Here is a 23,235-nt window from a genome sequence, read left to right on the forward strand (position 1 = left end):
AGGCGAATATTGTACTTTTTACTCCACTACAATTATTCGACAGTTTTAGTTACTAGTTACTTTGCAGATTTAGATTATAATCACAAAACATACATTAACCACTTAACCACTACCCTACATATATTTCGCCCTTTTGAAAATAGCCAATCTACGAGGCATAGTGTGAGCTTGTAGATCTGCTATTTTCAAAAGATTTACAATTTGAACTTGGGACATTCTGCACAATGAGTACTTTTACTTTTGGTACTTTATATTTTGATGCCAATACTTTTGTACTTTTACTCAAGTACATTTTGAAAACTGGAATTTTAACATAGCTCTGGTCCCCACTCCAGGCATAGGTGAAACTCCTTCAGGCTATGTGAGTACATGTGAGTACTTCTTCCATCACTGGTTGACGCTAAGGTTTCGGTTACCTATGAATGGCTGCATTTATAACATAGGCGGGCACAAATTGAAATTTTACAAGCCCAAGTTTTTTCGTTTGCCGTCGTCGGACTTAATCGTTTCCTGAAACAAGTTTGTCCCTCTGCGCGATCCGTCGTTTGGTTCTGGGTAAGCGACGCCTCAGTCCAGCTACTGTACTTGCTGCTGATGTACCGCCACTGACTGACAAAGATGGAGAGCGACACCACTATCAGGAGAATAAAAGCCTTCGGGACGCAAAACAATGGATCGCAAGGGACCCTCGACTCCCGGGATCAGTGGGGGAACAACGGCTACAGCAGTGACCCCAAGAAGAAGCCAGAAGTGAGCCTGTACTTGCTGCGAGAGTGGGTCGCAGCCTCCCTGGTGTTTGTGTTTATTTTGGTGCTATGGGGACTCGTGCATTTGTCGCTACAGCAGCTTGTCATCGGCAGGTCGACTGGCGAGTTCAACGCCATACGGGCCAGGTGAGTTAAAGCGCTGCCGCTGGCAAGTTCATACATACATAGGGGGTTTTAAATGGCTGATTTCTTCCCTTGTCATCGTATGCGCTCTAACCTTTCCTCTAGTTGTGTAGCTTGGGTTAACAACGTCAGACCCGCCTAGAAACAGTTACAGGGCTTCCACCTCCTCCCTTCCCCTCCCTCAAGGTATGGCAGGTAGGGGTAACCGGAATACTCGCCCCAAAACACGCTCACCCCCATTTGTTTTCGCCGACCAGTGGTTCTTGAATTGGTTTTTACTGAGGATAAGGTTCAAAATAAGTTTAGGGATAGGCATAGGTTTACTGAGGTTACGTTTAAGAATAAGGTTAGGTTTAGGCATAGTTTTACTGAGGTTGCGTTTAGGAATAAGGTTAGGTTTAGCATTGTTTTTTTTTTTACTGAGGTTACGTTTAGGAATATCAGGTGAATACCACCGGATTTACCCTGGGGCGACTGTGCTTTGGGGCGAGCGTTTCGGTATTCCAGGTAGGTTCTGTTGTCTGTAACGGTTGCAAGCAAGTTGACACAACAGAGGCAAGGATGAGGAAGTAACTAGTATATTTAGCACATGACATGTGGTTAGACTCGAGTTATGGTCAAAAACAAAAAGACAATACATTTTTCTCCACAAACTCTTCCATTATCTTAAAAATTGTAATCACATGTCATAGTTATTCAAAGAGTCACATGTTCCCTGGCTGTCACGACTTGCCACTTACATTGTCATAACGTTTTTTAGGAGAAAAGTCTGACTTGGAATAATACTGTAGTAGTTATACTGTAATAGCTGTTTTAGCAATGCAAGACTATTTGTTCCGCTATAGAGAAATCAATAAGGTGACCACAGCAAAATAAAATTTCCATGATGATGCACAACTGTCACAGTTCCTCTGATAATACAGGAAAGGTCATGGCAGGAGAGGAAAGAGGATGTCACTTGCCACAGGGAAGCTACCTAACCACACCCACAATCTTACAGAGACAGGACATTCCCAGAGCCAGAGGCTCTGGACATTCCCATCTATACAGGATGTGCATTTGGATTTAACATTGTTTACAATGTTAAATCCAAATGAAGCTTTACAAAAACAAGAACTTGGTTGATAAATGTGGAACAGGATTAGATATACCAGCTATATCTTTTTCAAAAATGTAAATCAATATAGGCCTATTTTAGTTTAGTTAGTTTAGTATACAGTTTGTCTTTTAGCTTCTTTGCCTACATTCAAAGACGGCATTTTAGCATTACTGTACATTGTCACATCTCATCACTCTTTTACATTTTGACATTCATCTTGATTTCTGGGGCATGAATGCACCCTGAAATATCCATTATTATAATCATGACAATAGATTGCCGTAGCCCAGCATCTTGAAAATTATGTTCATGAATTATATGATAAAATGTGTGCAAAAATACATACAGTACCATGAAGAATGTGGTGGGTTGCCAATGGTGTGAGGCAAGATATTAATATCACTTGAGTTCTTTATGAAAAACATCATCTGTCCTCATGAGCGACTTGAAAAATCTGCCTGGCTCACTAAAGTATCAGTGTTCATTTTGAGAGAGTGTTTTGTGCCAGTGGGCATATTCTCAATTCTCAATGCTCTCTTTGAGCACAACTAAAGCCAGAAAAAGTGTACATGCAGGCATTTTTGCACATCAAACTATCTTGATGAAGTGTTTTTCTTTAGTAAAACAGGTACAAATAGTACCATTTGACTCTATGCCAGTTGGACTTTATTTTATTTAAAGAACATACTTACATCATGTTGCTATTTCTTATTTATTTATTCATTATTTATTTATGCAGGGGGACCATATTATGTGATTAACTTATTAAGGATTTTTTTTAAGTTTTTTTGCATTCATTGTGCTGCCCTTGCTGTACCTGTGATCTGAAAACAAAACGAGTTGTTCATTTACTGTGCATTTACAACACATAACTAATTGAGACATGTGGAGGATGCTTGGATATCAGGTTCATACTACTAGGTAAATTCTTTGTATTAATGTATTTTTCTTTCTCTGTGCACCTGCTGGAAGTTGGCGAGAGTCACTCTGAATCTGACCTAGCTTGTTTAAAAAAAATATGTCCTATATCATATCCTACCCAAATGTGCACACTGTGACACAAAACTGAACTAACATATTTTATATGAATAATACACTATAATGCACTGCATATTTTGCTCTCCAAATCTAGGGTACAATAGAAAACATAAAAAAGTGTGCATTTTAGATCAATTGCATCACATTTGTATGTGTCTATACTAACGTCATTAATGTTATTAAATAAAACTCCTAAATAACTTAAAACATTGGTGAATACACAAAAATGTGGTAGAACTAAGTGAACAAAGTAAGTGAAATGTATGATAAAAAAAGAATAAATAATAGCTCCCCTTAAATGATGTGGGCTGAATACAAACAATACTTAAACAGAATCCAAACGAGTTCTTCACACTGAATTTATTTCATGTGTGACTGACTGCATGCATAGGCATGCATAATTATGCATGTTTGTGTGAGAGAGCACGTGAGAAAAACACAGAGGTAGAAAGAGAATGAACTTGGACATTGTGGTGAAGAGTGTGTAATTGACTGTAAATTGTAAAAGTCCATGTCTAGTGTGAGTTGATCCTTTGTGATTTATTTAACATCACTACATTTATTTTGCAGGATTATACTACATATCTGATTGATTACCAGGCATAGTCTTATTGAATGGTCGACTAATAGGGACAGAATGCTGCTAAGCTGTCTGTTTAAGAAAATGCCATGTCTTCTTTTCCCCCCTGTCTTTTTAACAAATGCCCATCAGTGAACAAGACAAGATGCAGTGGAAATAGATTAGACAATAAAAATGTGGACTCAAAGCTGGTCATAGCTGACAGGGTCATCCCTGTGTTCCCAGGTCCTATGTTTCTTGGGTCCTACAGTATGTGGGAACATAAAAACAGGGTCCTATGTTTTCCCAGTTCTGACAAAGGGACCTATGTTTCCATGGTCCTCCTATGTTCCTGGGGTCGAACCACGACCCCATCGTTGTGATTTTTAACTTACTTGACAACAAAGCAGGCGTGCTGACAGCGAGGACTTGAGGCTTGTGAGGCGCTGCACCTATGCAAGCCGCAAAACGAGTGAGTGCCTGCGGCGAGCAGCCGATGGGATTGTGCGTCGACAAGCACACCGTCCGTGTTGACAAGCCATTGTGGACAGAATAGGTTATCATCACCCGGGTTTGAAATTGCACATAGTACTTGACAATGAGGTGCATGTTAGTCTCGTAGAGGGCTAGCTAGCAAGCTACATAATGTAAACAGACTGGTTGCAACACAATAGGAGGGATAATGTGTGTTAACAGAAGATTGATCCTGTAAACATAGCACCCTGGAAACATAGGTATGCTCCCTAACTGGCACGCACATTCACACTTACACCTTCAGTGTCAACCAGTTGTGTTATTGTCCTGGACCTATAGTGTCAGCTTCCCTTAGTGGTGTTAGATATCCTAACAGTGTGTATAGCTGACAGAGATGGATTCATTTTCATGCTGGACTGTTTTCCCTACTGATGATCATCAAACATTACAGAAGATGTAACACTTTTATTATTCTGTGACAGTTTTGACTATTTGATTCTGTAATGTTGCAGTACAGTATGTACATTAGAGATGTCATGTATTTACAATTTACGTGTGTATACAGTTGACTGTCAAGAGCTTGTAGATCTACTATTTTCACTATTTGTCCTATGATGAAGTATTGGCTATGATTAAGTTGTGGCTCTGGATATTTATCAAACTATCTCTTTGTCACCCCTCCATCTACACTACTCATGGTTACCCACTGTAGGCGGCACCTGGAACGCATCACTAGCGTGGGCCCGCGGCCGGTGGGCAGCCGGGAGAATGAGGTGCTGACAGTGGAGTACCTGCTGGAGCAGATTGAGCACATCCGGTCTGAGAGTGTGCATGGTCCCCACCGGTTGACGGTGGACGTGCAGCGGCCCACTGGCTCCTTCTCCATTGACTTTCTCGGTGGTTTCACCAGCTTCTATGACCGGGTCACCAACATTGCAGTGAAGTTCGAGCCCAAGACTGGGGCACAGCACTTGATGTTGGCCAATTGCCACTTTGACACAGTGGCCAACAGTCCAGGTATGAGTGCGCGTGCTTGCCAATAATAATGTGTCCAGTTTCCAGAACTTCACTGTTTGTACACAGAGGCCTCTAGTTTGAGTGCAGTGAACTGGCACACTCTGTGCTGCTTTCTCTGAGTGCCACACAGGCACTAACAAAATGTCAGTATTGTGAGTGGATGTTGCATTCCTGGTTTGGATGTGTCAATTAAATTAAATGTTACTATGGTGCCAAATCACAACAAGTTGTCTCAAGACACTTTACATGTAGAGCAGAGACCCACCGACCCCCTGAGCAAGTATATGGTGACCGTGGCAAGGAAAAACTCCACTTTAATCATGGGAAGCAACCTCAAGCAGAACCAGGCTCTAGGGTGGGCGGCCATCTGTCTTGAACGTGTTGGGAGGAAAGCATATCATGTGTCATAAGCAATATCATATATCAATTTGTCAGCAATATTCCACTGACAATGTGCAAGTTTGACTAATGCTCTAGCACCCATGATGGCCATAACTGACAAACAACTGTTACATCCCGATATAGGGCACACCGACCAGAAATACAATGGGAAAATAAAATGCATTAATGCCAGTGTTCTTGTGGTGGGTATTCCCTTTTCTTTTAACCCACCTTTATAGTCCTTGGTGTCATTTTACGGATTCTGCTGGTGTGTCAAACCCCTGAACCCCTCATTTACGCTACAATTAAACTGGTACTACTAATAAAACATTGTGGAAATACCATCTACATTTTTAAGTATGTAAAATAAATGTGTTCACTTTCTAGGTAACAAACTACTCTTAGCCTAACAATAAAATCATTGTTTATTTTAATATTATTATTATCATTATTCTTTTTCTGTTTAATATTTTACAATAATATGTCGGCCTATAAAAGAGGGATGTTAAGCCCTCCACAAAAGCCAGGAAATTACTGTAATCTACTTTAAGTAGAAAGTGATCCTATTTACATGACCCCGGTTCTAAAGCATCTATAGCCAAAGTGCTGTACAATGTGTGTTACTTTCACACATTCATTCACACACACACAAATTCACACACCGACGGTGGCGACATCCATGCGAAACACCAACCTGCTCACCGGGAGCAGTTAGGGGTTCGGTGTCTTGCTCAAGAACACACAAAGCCAGGAGGAGTAGGGAACCTTCAAGTTCCTAGACATCTGATCTACTGAGCTACGCAGATAGCACATTGTATGCAGTCATAAAATTGTACTCTTTGGTTTCAATTAAGGCATTTCTTTTTCAGAGTTCAGTTGTAACTCTGACTCCACACCCTTTCCAGAAAGAGGTTCTCAGAGAATACACACACACACACACGCACACACGCACACACGCACACACACACGCACACACCAATGTCCACAAACTATTAGATCCCAGAGGTGTGGTACAGGAAAACACACACAATCCACGCAGTAGCTGGATTGTTGAAATTTGTTCAGGGTCAGGGTTTCAGCAATTCACTCTTTGTATGAATGCACATTGTGTGAATGTACACATTCAACCTTTATTTGTCACACATGTACAGCTCTTAAAAACACTTTTTAAAAACAGTAGTGAATTGTATTTTATACACCTTCTGGACATGTCTAAATTTACATAATTTTGGTGTCTTATATTTCATTGGTACTCTACTGTGTTTGACATTCACATAGTCTCTCAAGCTAGACTCTTGACTCCATCATACAGTCTGTGCAAAGTAAGCACAGAAAACGATCCGGGGGTAAAGTGGATGTCCCTCCTCCCCCCCGCGTCCGTTTGGTCTTTGCAGTCGTGTAAATTGCTGTAGTGTATAGTATGACAATTGCTAAGCGATGCATTCTGAGGTTTATGGAAATTGGACTCTGTCCCTCAATTTGACTCGTGGTTGAGAGAGAGCTGGTAGGCATTTTGCATGTGGAAAGACAAGAGGTACGAACTGTCTGGGATATGTTGCAGCACTTGAGAGCTTGATGTTGCAAATGAGCAGCGGTGTAATGTTTGTATTACTGTTTGTATTACCCAGTTTTTTTGTTATGTTTTGTCTGGTTGTTTCAATGTCATCTACTGTATGTATTGGTTGCTTTCCTTTTTTTTGTGGGAGGGGGAGGGAGGAAGGGATTGGTTAGTTTTTTGCGTACTTTTTGTTGAACTTGTCTACCTAATATTATTTCAAACTCCATAGATGCACATAAATAACAGGACAAAAGACTAAAGGCGGTTACACACCGGCGAATGTGCGAATATACGCAAAATTCGGACTCGTTCCGAATAATTAAAAGACGCTTTTTCGCTTCGCTTTTCCGCTTTTTCGCGCCATGTACGCTTGCATTGACTTTATAAGGTTTTTAAAAAAAGCGTATTATTCGCACGAAAAAATCGCCCCGGTGTGTAAGGACCTTAAAGTAATACTAGGTAACGTTTTCAACAAAACTAAAGTTAAATTGTATATCTTTTGCGAGTGGCAAAAGTTTCACAACACCCACTCCGTGAATTTCACCCCCGGAAGCCTTTTATTTATATATTTTCTATTGAAAGTGGACTGGGGGGACTTTCCCGGGGAAATGACGTTCCTGGCCAACGTCATGACGTCGTGGCCGACGTCCCCAGGAACTACCGCAACGGTTTCCTGTTTGGCCAGGAACTACCGCGCTATAACAAAAAGGAACCTCACGCTGATGTTAAGATAATGTAGGATTGGAAGATCGAAAAAGAACAGAAAAAGAAAGCACAGCTCATGGTAACTAATGCTCCACTGGCTAAGAGAAACGATCCGTAGATAGTATAAAACAATTAAAAGATCGCTTTTTGAAACGCTTCCGGCTTCCGGTGAAAACGAATGGAATTCTGGGTAATCGAGGATTACGGAAATTGTATGCAGTGACGGTAGTGACCAGCAGAGGTTGCTAAAAATCGTTATTTGGGATTCTGCATTGTATAACTTTAAGACTAAAAAGAGAACAAAGTGTGTATGCAATTAAAGGGGACACAAAAAAGAATATAAATGTAGCGTGTGAGAATTCCATATATAAATATGTGCAAGGGAGAGGAGAGATGTTGTACACGTGTGCTGGTTTGAGACGAGACACTGTCCTGAGGTGGGGTGAGGGAGGGAGGAGGCGGTGGTTGTGTGTGTGTGTGTGTGTGTGCGACGTGCGTGCATTTGCGTCTGTGTGCTTGCGTTTAATGTCTGCATTCAAGGTCCAGCTGGCCTGTGGGGTAGAAGTTTCTCCTGAACCTTTCCGTCTTAGGTGGTATCTTCTACCTGACCTCATTAGTGAGAATTGCCCATTATCCGGGTGGCTAGTGTCTTTTAGGATATATTTAGTCTTTGACCTGCACCCCTTGGTCCAGATATCTTGGAGGTGTTATATGATCATCCACACAGGAAACCACATCTCCGAGTATAAAAGCGGACCCCGTATGGGTACATTTCTACTGGATTTTGCTATGTATTCAGGCTTTGCTTTACGGGCTACATCTCTGCCTCCCAAGCTTTCTTCATGTTCGGTCAGACTTTGGGTTGCACAAAGATGAATCTGTGTCCGGCATAAGTGGCAGTGACAGCGGCACGAATGGTACCCAGAGCTCCACTGAACAACCCCCACCCCAACAATTCCAATCCTGAAATCCTGAGCACATGATTCTCCCCCTGTCTCAGTTTCTCTCTGAACTCTTTGTGTCCCTCCCCCCCCTTAGTATCCAAGATTTGTTCTTTACCGCTAACCCTCTAATCTCAACCAATCACATGCCTAGCCAGTTCCCTCTGCTTTTTATCATTCCTTGATTCTTTCAGTTCTCCTCAGTGCCGCACTCTTTCCTTTAATGTTCAATCCATCAGATGGAAGGGGTTGAACATTTCTTTTGCCAGGTTGTCGCATTCCACAGGTGGTTTACATGCCACAAGCCTCTGGGCTTGGCTTTCATATAGGGAAATAACTCACTCCATTCTAGCCTAGTTTGAGGAGGTTGTTCTGTGAATTCAATTTATCGAGATGTACTTGGGAAGTTTCCTTATGTACTGCTCTGCTATTGGACAATGCTCAACAAACAACTACTAACATGAAAAACCTTATTTTTGGGCGGTGAAACCGCCCCTATATGTGAGGTTTGGATATTTGCACACCAAATCCTGCGCTGTGATTGGCCACAAATGTACCCCCCTAACCCTGCACCGTGATTGGCCAATCACAGTCTATTCAGGACTGTGATTGGCTAGGGAAACATGACACATGTGCATAGCCCTATAAATAGGACCATAACTTAAAAAAAACCATGAATGTGTTTTTTTAAAGTTATGGTTTCTTCCATCACTTCTTCCATCACTGATGACCACTGTGACCACACCGCCCACTTCACACTGGGTGTGATTTTCCCCCCCTTTTTTAAAGATATCTTTTAGGGCTTTTCTGCCTTATTTATAGGTATAGTGTAGATGGACAGGAAACGGGGAGAGAGAGAGAGATGGGAAGAGACATGCAGTAAAGATCACCGGGACTGGGACTTGAACCCGCGAGGCACTGTAAGGTTACATTGGAGCCTAGGTGCCCAGACCGCTAGGCCAGTGATCTGGGCTTTTAAGGATGTTTAGCTTGAGATAACTGGAAACAGTTTTCTCTTACAGTTGTTGTGAAGTTTAATCACAGTAAAGTAAAGCTTCTATCACATCAATTATGCATGTAAACATGAAAATCTAATACTCTTATTTGTGAGTCCAAGATACTTAAAATTTAAGCTGCAGTACTATAATCAATAACTACAATTAAAGTGATGCTGTGTAGCATTTTCAATTAAGCAGAAGTTATTTTTAATGTAATCTTTCACTGGCATATTTTTCACAATACCATGATTCCACATGAAATTCGGTGCTAGGACCTTGCAGCATTTGTTTTAGAGCCGTAGCACTATAATGGTTGTTACACATTATTAACATTAAATACGTTTGAACTACAGGTGGAGCCATCTGTAGAGCACTGCACAACTTCCAGCAACATAAAAGCACAATCAATGAAGTGTAAATTTGGATTGATATACACATGCATGTCTGCTTTTCACTGAGTTATGGCAGAACAGATCCTGTTCAAGAACATTATGCAAGTGTTTGGATAAAAAAACAAGTTTGTAGGGTAGCTGATCACTTTCTGTAAGTTTTATGTATTCAAGTTTTAATTTTATTATCTCTTCTGCCAGGTCGGAACGGCCGGGGACCGAGATTATGTTTTCGCCCCGTGTGTCTCTGTGTGTGTGTCTGTCAGTCTGTCTGTGTGGAGCTAGTCTGGCAAACTACTAGACCGGTCAGCGCCAAATGTTTTTATGCACGCTGCCAATAGGCAGCTTGGTGGTGCTTTGTCATGCATTGTTGCTTGTAGATTGTCAGGACCTGTTGTCAGAGTACTGGGTCAGAGCCCAGTCTATGATGTCGGTACTATGACTGACATGGTTTCAAGAAATGTGTCTTTGCACTTGTGGAACTGTAAGTAAAATATATGCAACGGCTGCACAAATCGGCATTGGTAGGCATGGATAGCAACGGTTTGTGTTGTGTGTGTGTGTGTGTGTGTGATGTTAGACCAGCCTATGGTGTGGCAGGTTGTTGATGACGACAGAGGGACAGATACAGATATATATATATATATATATACAGAGAGAAAGAGACATCTCTCTGTTGTTTGTGGAGTACTACCATCCAGCTTTTGAGAAACAACTAAGGGAGAACATTTTGGAAGGGACGTTTAGACTGCAAACTTCTTGTTTCGGGCAGAGAGAGAAGAAAAGATGACGTATGAAGCATTGTATCATTCCTCCGAAGGGGAAATTACTTTCGTGCATTCGCCCTCTCAGATGGCAGAGGCGATTCTTCCTCCTCCACCGTCAGAGGAAAAAGAAGAGGCAGTTCCACCGTTAGAGGAGAAGGAAGAGGCAGTTCCACCGTTAGAGAAGGAAGAGGCAGTTCCACCGTTTGAGGAGAAGGAAGAGGCAGTTCCACCGCTAGAGGAGATGGAAGAGGCAGTTCCACCGCTAGAGGAGATGGAAGAGGCAGTTCCACCGTTAGAGGAGAAGGAAGAGGCAGTTCCACCGTTAGAGGAGAAGGAAGAGGCAGTTCCTCCGTTGGAGAAGGAAGAGGCAACAGAATGGCTCCCAGAAGCACAGGCATCAGCATCAGTAGAACCCCTAGCTCCAGCTGTACTGGTGGATCTATTCTACTGGCGCGATATTAAGACCACAGCCGTGGTTTTTGGAACAGCTCTCCTGCTATGTGTGTCCCTGACGGCATACAGCATTATCAGCGTTTGCGCCTACTTAGGCCTGGCCCTCTTGAATGTCACCATCTCCTTCAGAATATACAAGGGCGCCCTGCAGGCTATCCACAGGTCCAATGAGGGTAACCCCTTCGAGCAGTACCTGGATATGGACACGTATCTCTCATATGACCTGGCTCATAAGTACGGTGGTGCTTTCCTGGAGAAAGTCAACAAGGTGATAGTTGAGCTGAGACGTCTCTTCCTGGTAGAAGACCTGGTGGACTCCATTAAGTTTGCTGTGCTAATTTGGCTTCTTACTTACATTGGTGCCTTGTTCAATGGACTCACCCTTGTGATTGTCGTTCTGGTTGGAGCATTCAGCCTTCCAATTGTCTATGAAAAACACCAGTTGAAAATCAACCACTACCTCGGTCTGGTCAATAATCTTAAAGGGTTTGCCAAGGTACATGCACTCAAACTCAAACGTGCATAATAAAAAATAAATAATAAATTAAAAAAAAGGCTTTACAAGGGGCGCCTATACCCAATGGGTTCTGGCCCCCCAGCCCCGGTCTATGCAAGTGTGACTAAGCAAGACACTTATCTGCTCCGGTGGTCCTGTAATAATGGCTTCCACTAATCCTAATAGTTGGGAAGCGTAAATCCGACAAATTCCACATGTGCAAATGTACTGTGACAATATACCCCAAAGGAGTGGGGGACCATATCATTATTATTATTATATTGTTGTTTTTATGTTAAATGATAACTAACTGAAACTGTATTGCTTGTTTACAAAGCTAACTAGAGGAAACTATTTGTCAATTTATTTGATTTTGCGTGAATATGAGAGCTATTATCTAGCTGTGCCAGTTTTAACTGTAAATTAAAAAAAATAGTGGTGTTATTTCTTTAACAATACTTTTTCTAACGTTTTTGAATATCGCCCGTGACAAATACCATGTTACTATGAAAAAAATTACTAAACTAGCAAACCTGCTTTTAAAACTGAAATCCAAAACAAAAAGTAAAAACAATAAAAAACTAGAAAATGTGTTCCTCGGAGCACAGGTCTCCGCCAGGCGAGGTGGTAAAAGAAAGTACTGTTCCTGATTAATCCTGTCTTACCTATTTATATTACATATTGTGATGTCACGTGAAGCTTGACCAATGTTAGCTGTGAGCGGACGGACACACACACACGGACGGACAGAGGGTAAAACATACTCTCCACCATGCCTTCGGCCTGGCGGAGACAATAAATAAAAAAAATATAACAAATGAAAAATACTAAACTTAACTATAATAACCTTGGTACATTTCTGGACGTTCTGTGAAGAACATGAACGAACAGAGGTACAGGAGGGATGAAGATGATGTTGCAACGGCAATTTTTTAAGGAAGGAGAAGCATTTTTTCAATAAAAACACTTTTCCAGTTCAGAATTCCTGATTGTGTCCTTTGGAAAAACATCCCCTGGGCTTTGAGTTTCTAGTCCTTTTTCCTGAGCTGGGATTCCAGGGTATTCCCCCCAAGAAACACAGTTTAACCAATTGGATTTTTCCCCCTTTGTTGTCTCCAGGGTGGGAGCATGGGAAATACATTTGGCTAATGGGCCGTCACCATGACTCAGACATGTCCATAATATGACATCAGGGATCTCCATATATGGGCATAGAAGGGACAAGGACTGACAGACACAGGGAACTCCATATATGGGCATATACTGGTGATGACATGAACATCAGGGATCTCCATATATGGGCGTATTGGTCGGATCAGCGGTGGGACGTAGGTGTTAGGGCCGCAGAACCTATAGTAAAATAAAATGCACTTGCTGTGCACAGCAACAAAAAAGTGTTAATGTTGTCACAAATGTACATTTTTCAATACATATTGATTCTGAATATTTGAAACGGTTTGAAACAGTGCCCCCATCTATCCTTTTTATCCCACAGTGCTAAGCTTGACACCCAAACTACTGTATATGTTGTTTTTGTTCTACTAGGTGCCAGTGATGATGCAGTGAGCTGTGCAGTGATGCTGGAAGTTCTACATTCTCTAGCTAACCTGTCCACTCCTCTCCTTCATGGAGTTGTCTTTCTCTTCAATGGGGCAGAGGAAAATGTTTTGCAGGTACAATTTGAGAAAGACCAAAGACCATCCCATATGGGGCTAACAAATCATTGTGAGCCCCTCCAAATACCACTCCTCTCTTCACCCCTCCAAATAGTTAAATTCCAATCCATTTTTATCTTCTAACGTACTTTCTCATAGTGCGCTCTTTTTTATCTTTCTGTCTCCTCCCTCTCTTAAACCCCCTGTAGGCCAGTCATGGATTCATTACTCAACATCACTGGGCCAAACAGATCCGGGCCTTCATCAACCTGGAAGCTGCTGGAGTTGGGGGCAAAGAGGTTGTCTTTCAGACAGGTAACTACGCTGTGTGTGCGCATGCTGGCCGGGTAGCATTTTTGTTGGCCTTTCTCTGTAAGCCAGTCTCGTGCATGTGTTTGTGTGTCCCATGTTTTTCTATAGAATGTGTAATCCTGTATGTTTTTGTGTGGCTGGCCCATACCATTTGTGGGCTATTTTGTTAAGAGAGCTAACAACATGATTCATGATCCATTGAAGTTCCCATTTTTCCTCACATATGATCTATAGGATAAAAAATAAAAAATCAGTCATAGATCATATAACCGCTCCTCTGATCTTCTCCCAGGTCCAGAAAACCCATGGCTGGTCCAGGCATATGTCCAGGCAGCCAAACATCCCTTTGCCTCTGTAGTGGGCCAGGAGGTATTTCAGAGTGGCATCATTCCCTCTGACACTGACTTCCGTATCTACAGGGACTTTGGCAACATTCCAGGTACTGTCCAACATTGTCAATGAGACTGGGACAAATATCAGCTTGCTGACAAATCGGCATGTTCAGGTTTCGGTACCCAGCATTGGCCGGGTTATTGCGTGGGTGAAATTTTCCTTTCCCTTTAGTTGTCGTGGGGGTATTTGTCACTGTACATTTTCACATAATGCTCTCTCCCTCTCCCCTCTCCCCTCCCCCTTTTCCTCCGCCTCTTCCTCCCCTCCCTCTGGGAGGGATGTCAGTCAGCTATGACGTCCGTACTTTGATGTCAGGCATGTCCATATTTAGGCACAATCCGGGATCACAGACAGACACACATAGCACAGACAACTGTCAGAATTATAGCAACCTCGGGCCTGGCTACATCAGAGAGCAGTGATATAGTACGCCGGCCATAAGTTGTACAACCTTGGGCAAAGATGAACGTTGGGAGGTGATACATTTAAAAAAAATAGCTAAATATCTATTTTTGCTTTTAATTACTGTATGTAGACCTTGAGCGGTTAATAAATAGGTTACTGTTTAACATTACTGTCCACCAGGAACGGCAAATGACATGTAGCCGGGATTTGCGATGAGAACACAGCAGTTGCCGTTAGTCCTTGCCCTTGTTTTCAGCTCTGTGCTTACGTTCCTTTGCACCCAGATCAACTCCACGAATTCTCCCTCACCATCCATAGCAACTGTTTGGTGTATCATTTTTGCCCATGTTTGACATAGTGAGTTCCTTCCACAGCAAGGTCACTCACAGTGACATTCAATCAGCACGCGGTGGCACTTCAGCTTGCGCTGATCGGTCAGCTACTGTCATATCGGGTCCCACTGGGATTTCCTGATATTGCATGGAGGAAGTTGTCTCAAAAACACGGCAGGTGCTGCTGGTCGCCGGCTGCTGATCTCACCATTACACAACCATGATTCTCTGAACCATCAAAGGTCACTCTTTTCCACTATTTGTTTTGGTTCGTTTGCGCCAATAACAATTCAGTGCACGGTGGCACTTTAGCTTATCTGCCCTTTATCACCCCATTACCCAGGGGAAATAAATAAAGGCTTGGTATGTGATAAAGTCCAGATTGGAAACATAGAATGTCTCTTTGTATAGCAGCCCTTAATCCTGTGAATATCAAATGAAGTCCCAATTTATCTGAGAAGGATGGACTAAAGGACATCAAATATAAGTTCTCTCTCTCTCTCTCTCTCTCTCTCTCTCTTACTCTCTCTCTCTCATGTACAGGTATTGACTTAGCCTTCATTGAGAATGGGTATATCTACCACACGAAGTACGATACGGCTGACAGGATACTGACTGACTCCATACAGAGAGCTGGTATATACACACACACACACACACACACACACACACACACACACACACACACACACACACACACACAATCAACATTTTATGTGCACATGAAGCTTAACATTTTCACCATCATTGTTCTTCCCTTCAACCATGTTGTATTGTTGCCAAGTGATGGCAGCAGTTGATCTGATTTGATTGCTAGAAACCATCACTCAGAACACTTGAGAGGTAAAAGACAATCGAGGATTAAAAAACCCACAATAATGTCAGAGACAACATGATATGCACATTGTTTGATGGGTGTGTCTGCCTGTCAAGGTGATGATGATCCTTACAATGATAGGCTGCCTTGACAACCTGCCAACAGTTCACAAGGAGGAGGAGGGATGCATACTTGTGTCACACGCTTGCTGAAGCATCCTCTCTCCTTCCTCTGCCCCTCCATTTCAGATTGGTCAGCGCCACTGACTGCTGATCTCATTATTCTCAGAACTAAGACACACACACACACCCACACACACACTAAAGAGTTAGTGCGTTCCAGTGTTTTCACACAGAAAATAGCCGATCTACAAGCTCATGATGCATTGTGAGCTTGTAGATCTGCTGTTTTTCGGCAGGTGATGTGACACTAGTGGCGCAACTAATTATAAAATAAATTGGCATAACTCTAAGGGCCCTATCTTGCACTCTGTCTTATCCCTTATGCCTAATCTCATTAGGCATTTTTTTGTATATTGAAAAACATTTTAAAATAGTGAAAATAGCCAATTTACAAGCTCATAACGTGTTGCAGTAGATCGGCTATTTACACTATTTTAAAATGTTTTTCAAAGTAACAAAAAATGCCTTAAAAAAAACACACACACACACACACACACACACACACACACCACAGTGTCTTACCACTGCACTCATCCTCATTTTACCTCATGTGTTTGTGCTGCTGTTTGTTTGTTTTGCTTTTACTTAGCAGTCAGTCAGTCAGCACTTTATTACTGCGAGCAGTCTCCTCTCTCTCCCTCAGCAGCCGCCTCAGACCAGCACTCAGCAGACACTTTATGGATTGACCTGGACTCCCCTTCCCCCTCTTTGTTCTTTGGCTAACACTAAACCACCAAGAGTGGCATGCGTTAATACGAGACAGGGTAGAGGAGAGAGAGCGGGAGAGAGAGAGAGTAATAGAGCGAGAGAGAGAGAGTAGAGGTCAGAGAGAGAGAGGGGGAGGAAACCGATAATGTTATTTTTATTCTGTGTAGAGGGGGACTGATCATCATGATAAGGTAGTTACAGGAAAGCGTATAGCAGGAGGTGTCTTGCTCTTTGCAGTGCTGGGTTTGCATGGTGATGAATGCTGCAGGCGTCGCCCAAAACAGCTACTTCACCCAAGTTCAGCTGATAAATTACGTAACATTTTAGTATCGATATAGATATTAGAATGATGATGGTAACCTTATACATTTTGTTTTGCCATATGGACACAATTTTGAGAAACGGCAAAGTGGTGCCAGGTAGCGACACAGACCGTAAGCAATCTCAGATGAGGGGTGGATGTACTAGTACATTGGGTTATGTTTATGTTCTGGCCATATAGTGAGGCCAGCAGGCCACAGAACAATGGATCTTTGTTTATCGTGTGTGTGTGTGTGTGTGTGTGTGTGTGTGTGTGTGTGTGTGTGTGTGTGTGTGTGTGTGTGTGTGTGTGTGTGTGTGTGTGTGTGTGTGTGTGTGTGTGTGTGTGTGTGTGTGTGTGTGTGTGTGTGTGTGTGTGTGTGTGTGTGTGTGTGGGGGTGTGTGTGTGTGTGTGTGTGTGTGTGTGTGTGTGTGTGTGTACACACAACACAAGTGTATGCAAACAGTTGCATACAAATGCTGGACAGAATAACATGTGAAAACAGAGAAGAAAAAAAACTCATCATGTTTATTATTATATTTCCACCAAAAGGTGATGTTTAGAACTAGATGCTTGAAATGTCAAATGTTACCTTTGTGGTAATATAATAAATATCCCTGGGAGCATGATAATGTACTATGGACTCATATTTCTGCATGTTTGAAAGTGCTAGTGATAGTGAAAATGCTCAAGTGTTCATATCGAAACCCTAAACATTACATTACATTAACCCTGGTGTCCATACTGTATTTTGGGCATGTCAACATAGGTGAAAACTTTAGCTGAAGCTGTGTTGCCTACATCACAACTGTACAAGGTTTAGCCATGTTTTTACCCTTCTGTAATTTTTTTACCTGTACAGAAAGGAAAACAAACTATACAATCAGTCTAGGGTTTCTTGGAGCTTTAACCTCCAAGATCTACAAGCTTGTATTTTTTGGGGGGGGAAATCGTGAAAATGTGTGCAAATCTTTGAATATATATGTTTTTTTGAAAGCGAACATTTTTAACTCAAATCTTTGCTTCTGGGGATTCTACAAATGTCTTCCAAATCCTGACAGTTAAAAAATATATATATATATTATAATGCTGTAATATCAGTGGTTCTCAAACCTTTTTCATGTCAAGGACCACCCAAAATGATATGTATTTGTCCGCGGACCCCCCCCCATCTCAAAATATTTTGTTCCAGGACCCCTAGAAGCAAAGATTTGAGTTAAAAATGTATTTATATATATTCAAAGATTTGCACACATTTTCACGATTTCTTTTTCAAAAATAGCAGATCTACAATCTCATAGCGCTCTGTGCTGCTATGAGCTTGTATATCTGCTATCTTTGAACAGCCAAAGAAATCTAAAATGACACAGATGCGTTCCCGGATTGAATGGGTTAATACACAAGTTGTCTTTTGGCCTGCCTTTTTACCTACTGTTTAGTCTGTCAGTCACTTGTTTTGTCAACAGTGAATCACACAGTCACTCCCCTACAACATTACTCTGCATCAGCGATTCCCTAGCCTGGTAAACCCTCCCTCCGGAAATCTCATTTCCATTTGATTTCAGGAGTGAGTCTGGCCTGATCCGCCTTTCTGCAATATTGGCTGTGCTGGAGTTGGGCGGGAGTAATACCGTTGACTGACAACCCCTTCAGCCAATGATAATTTTTCCCCTTCAGCCAATCAGCAGTTCACCAGTCTTAATGTGACGCAACGGGACTTTTGAGACAGCCATGCCCAAAATGGGTTGCCTTATTCGGATACATGGGTGTCACTGCCCGCCCCTACCGGTTCTCTAAATTTTTATTTTTAAATAGGCTTTGTCATGATTAATTGACCACATATATGAAGTTAAACAACTAAATTCTATCCAAACGATATCTTATAAGTAAATTCCGTGCCTCAAAATAGAAGTTAGAGAGCTTTTTGAAGTAAAAAAATAGCGGAGAATATAGCGGACAAGAAAAAGATGGCTGCCGTTCGTGTTTTGGGCTCACTCGAACTCGCCACCTGATTGGCCAACGTAAGCTGTCAATCACAGAACAATGAGCGACGACGCTGATAGGCTCGTCCGTTTGGCGTACACAGCCAATATTGCAGAAAGGCGGATCAGGCCAGACTCACTCCAGGAATCAAATAGAAATGAGATTTCCGGAGGGAGGGTTTACCAGGCTAGCGATTCCCAGCCTGTGTACCATCATTGTCATGGTATTTTTTACTTAAAACCTGGGAAAAATGTGTTTTTATTGTGATACCGATAAATAGGAACTTAAAGTATACCATGTTAGTTCCATTGATCCAAGCCGGAACACAATCGATTGATTGGTCATTAAAATAAACGTGCACACGGACCACCCTTCTGACCACTTATAACACGGCAGTTAGATGGGTGGACCGCGAACACTTTCAAGATTTTCAAGTAGGCCCTGATCCAGAAAAGGTTGGGGACCACCACTCACATTTGACTTTGTTTTTTAGTTTCTTTAAATCAAATCGATCAAACTCTGTCACAGCACAATTACAGGTAAAAGTGAGGTGAAACTCTTGTTTGACCCATTAAGACCGGGAACGCATCTGTGCCATTTTAGATTTCTTTGGCTATTCAAATAATAGCAGATATACAAGCTCATAGCGCGGCACCGAGTGCCACACTATGAGCTTGTAGATCTGCTATTTTTTTAAAGCGTGAAAATGTGTATCTTTGAATATATATATATTTAAAGCGAACATTTGTAACTCAAATCTTTACTTAATTTTTTTTGTTTTTTTTAATATATTTTATTCTTATATTAAAAACAAGAAAACTGTTAGGATTTAGAAAACATTTTTAGAATCGGCCTCAGGTCTTAATGGGTTAAGCAGGCTTTCACGTTTGCAGTTACACCTCCACCTTCTTATTTCCCTTCCTGCTTCCAGGAGACAACATTCTGGCAGTGCTGAAGCATCTGGTGAATTCAGAGAAGCTGGCGGATTCCTCGGAATATCGCCATGGCAACATGGTCTTTTTTGACCTGTTGGGGGTGGTGGTGGTGGCATATCCGGCCCGTGTGGGGACCATCCTCAACTACATGGTGGCTGCAGCCACCTTTATCTACCTAGCCAAGAAAGCTTCATTGCCTGGCAATGGGGGTGAGTCACTTTTTAACACATTATTTAATTTTTTTTGTGTGTGTGTGTGTGAGAGAGTGTTAAAAGCAAGTCGTAAATGTAAATGAAGGATATCCTAACCTGAATATCATTGCTGAAATCTTGTATCTCCATATTTCACTAAATAATTACTTCTGTCCACATTTTGTACTCCAAATGTTATTGGTACCTTTTTTATTATTATTTTTATTATGTTTGTATTTTGTTTTTGTTGAAAAATGTATCCATACAAACATAATTGTATTGCTGATATGATAATAAAAACAATTGATAACAAAAAAAAAAAAATTACTTCTGTCGATCCAATGGAACACAGGTCCTTTTTTCTATTTCTAGTTTTGGTCATGCAAGGTTTCCACCGACAGTTATGATATGGTAATGATAGGGCTTCAGTCAAATGTGAGCGTCTAACACTTGAACTCTGTCCCAGGTGGGCGCTATGTGCGGGAGCTAGCCTATGCCACAGGAGTAACTGTGCTGAGCTGGTTTGTCACCATGCTGACGGTGCTGATTGTGGCCCTGATGGTCACTCTGATGGGACGCTCGATGTTCTGGTACAACCACTTCTATACCTCCATCTGCCTGTATGGGACTGCTGCCACCGGCAAGATGATCCTCATTCACACACTGGCAAAGAACCTGTACTATGGGGTGAGTGGTGAGTGGCATTCGAATGAAATGATGCCTCTAAGATACATGCTGCAAAAGAAATAGAGAGGAGACTACCTGTCTTTTTGGAATAACACTGTAGAATAGTACCTAAGAAGTAGTCAAGCTAAAGCAGAGGTTTTGTCGAGAAATGTATTTACTAAAAATGATATTGCAGATGGGACAGCGTACTAAAATCTGGGTAGATTGTTTTTTTTTATGCCTCCACCAAATGACAGCCGTGGACGGAGGCATTACGTTTCTGGGTAGTCCATCTGTAAGTCTAAGACCAAAACGCAATATCTCTCAGGAACGCCTTGACGAAATGTAATCAAATTTGGAGTAAATGTTCACTTTCTCATTAACTCAAGAACGTTATTGTGTTCTTGTATATGGACATTTATTCCCTTATTGTATTATTACCTTATTGTATTTAACCACTTAGCCATATTTTATACTCATCAAAAATAGCCAATCTACAAGCTCACAACGTAACACAATGCAACGCTTTGTGAGCTTATGGATCTGATATTTTAGAAAATCTTTCACATTTTTGAAACATTTGGACGTTCATAGAAAGTTTTTGCCTACAATGTCCACATGCCCAAAATAGGGACGCCAACTGGAAAATGGCTAAATATTATGTTATTGGACTGGAGGAGGCTAGATGACTCTTGGAGTATAACATACCAGGAAGACTTAGGCTCCATTGTATCCATTTCAGCTCACATTTTAGAGACTTGAGTACGTAATCAATGAGTTCCTCTCACTCCATGGTGATAACAGAACAGCCATTGTTTGTTTGTGCATTTCATATGTGTGTGTGTGTGTTCGTGTGCGTGCGTGTGCGTGTGCGCGTGCGCGTGCGCGTGTGCGTGTGTGCGTGTGTGCGTGTGTGTGTGCGTGTGTGTGTGTGTGTGTGTGTGTGTGTGTGTGCCGTTATCAGTGATTTGTTTGGACTATGTGTGTGCTGTGTAGTGGATGCAGGACTGAGTTTGAACTCTTGTTCCATGTATTATTCAAATGTTCTGCCAGCTGGTACCAGGCTGTGTACTGCACATGTCCACTTGACATCATTCGCCATTGCTAGGCTCAACAATCTACCCCAGAACACAGATAGGAGACTTAAAGGGCTTTACATACCGGGGCCGTGACGGATAAACAATACGAACATCCCCAGTGAGAATCGCATCAAAACTATTCATATAGTTGATGCCTCATTCATACAGGTTGATGCCTTTATTCGCAGTAAAAAGTCAACATAAACGACTGCTAAAGTGAAAGACACATCAGTTCAGACCTGAAGCCGATTCTACATGTCTCCTAAATCCCAACAATTTTCTGAAAAACGTATGTTTCTATATCAGTGGTGCTCAATCTTTTTCATGTCAAGGACCCACAAAATGATATGTATTTGGCCGTGGACCCCCATCAAAATATGTTGTTCCAGGGACCCCCAGAAGCAAAGATTTGAGTTAAAAATGTTCGCTTTAAAAATATATATATTCAAAGATTTGCACACATTTTCACGAATTTTCAAAAATAGCAGATCTACAAGCTCATAGCGCGGCAGTCGGTGCCGCGCTATGAGCTTGTATATCTGCTATTTTTGAATAGCCCAAAGTGTAAAATAATGCTTTTTTGCTCAAATCTAAAAATGACACAGTTCCAGGTCTTAATGGGTTAAAGGAGAATTTCGGACTACGTTTTTCTTACCTTTTATATGATATTACACTAGGACGAGTGGTACAGTAGACTCCACTGGCCACCTGACACACACACCTGTGCCACCAAATTGATCTCTAGAGGACAATTCACTGAAAGTGGCCATTTCACTGCCACCTGTCTACACTGGCCACCACTTATTTAACAGGCCTTTTTCTTTTCTCTTCTTTTATTTATTTTTTACAAGAAATCGGACACGTTCCCAGACCATTCGCTGAGTGTGAACAGGTTCAGAGTAAAAAAAATCCATCCCGAGTCCACCGCAGCTAAAAACCTTAGCGGACGGTCCATGTCCTAGATCGTGTATTTTTATCGTGATTTATATATATATATTTTTTTTCATATCTTTCCTAAAGACAGAAAACTGTTCACAGTGTTTTTGTCCCAAATGGGCCGCATAGTGTTTACATCAGTGATCACGGGCGAAATATCTGCTTGAGAGACTTCTGGAAGGGCTCATCTCATCAATTCATAACTAACACCTGGGATTCGTACCCTGGTTTCCCACGTGGGAAACCAAACATCTACCGCGCTCATGCAAGATACGATATAACCTGGCCTGCTTGGCCAGGTTATATATTGGGCTTATGAGCTTCAGGCATTCTCTAGTCTAGAGAGCTGAAGGAGACACCTGTTACTGAACAAACACTTCTATACTGTAGCAATGATTACTCTCAGAATAGAGCTCCAGGGTGGGGGGGTAGTTGCCAGTGAGAACCAATCATAAAACAGGTTTATCAAGCTGTGGGCTAGCACACAGCAAGCACTTTGAGAATGCTTTGAAATGACTGGGATCAAAGAAAAGAAAAGGGGGGTGAGGGGGGAATGACATTAACATTGAAGTCAA

At 41.8% G+C, this 23,235-nt stretch overlaps 1 protein-coding gene across 1 annotated transcript in view; it reads left to right on the forward strand.

Annotated features, from left to right (window-relative positions):
- The first annotated feature begins 582 nt into the window (after positions 1 to 582).
- The window catches only part of ermp1 (endoplasmic reticulum metallopeptidase 1), a 46,404-nt gene continuing 23,751 nt past the window's right edge, over positions 583 to 23,235 (forward strand). The window contains exons 1-8 of the mRNA XM_080419036.1: positions 583 to 893; positions 4,773 to 5,077; positions 13,311 to 13,438; positions 13,630 to 13,735; positions 14,025 to 14,171; positions 15,406 to 15,498; positions 19,785 to 19,997; positions 20,446 to 20,666. Coding sequence (XP_080275162.1) covers positions 619 to 893; positions 4,773 to 5,077; positions 13,311 to 13,438; positions 13,630 to 13,735; positions 14,025 to 14,171; positions 15,406 to 15,498; positions 19,785 to 19,997; positions 20,446 to 20,666 — 1,488 coding nt within the window. The 5' untranslated portion in view covers positions 583 to 618. The remainder of the gene's footprint in view (positions 894 to 4,772; positions 5,078 to 13,310; positions 13,439 to 13,629; positions 13,736 to 14,024; positions 14,172 to 15,405; positions 15,499 to 19,784; positions 19,998 to 20,445; positions 20,667 to 23,235) is intronic.

The sequence above is a fragment of the Gymnoscopelus braueri genome (genome assembly GCF_963280865.1).
Source record: "Gymnoscopelus braueri genome assembly, chromosome: 22".
Taxonomy (NCBI): Eukaryota; Metazoa; Chordata; class Actinopteri; order Myctophiformes; family Myctophidae; genus Gymnoscopelus; species Gymnoscopelus braueri.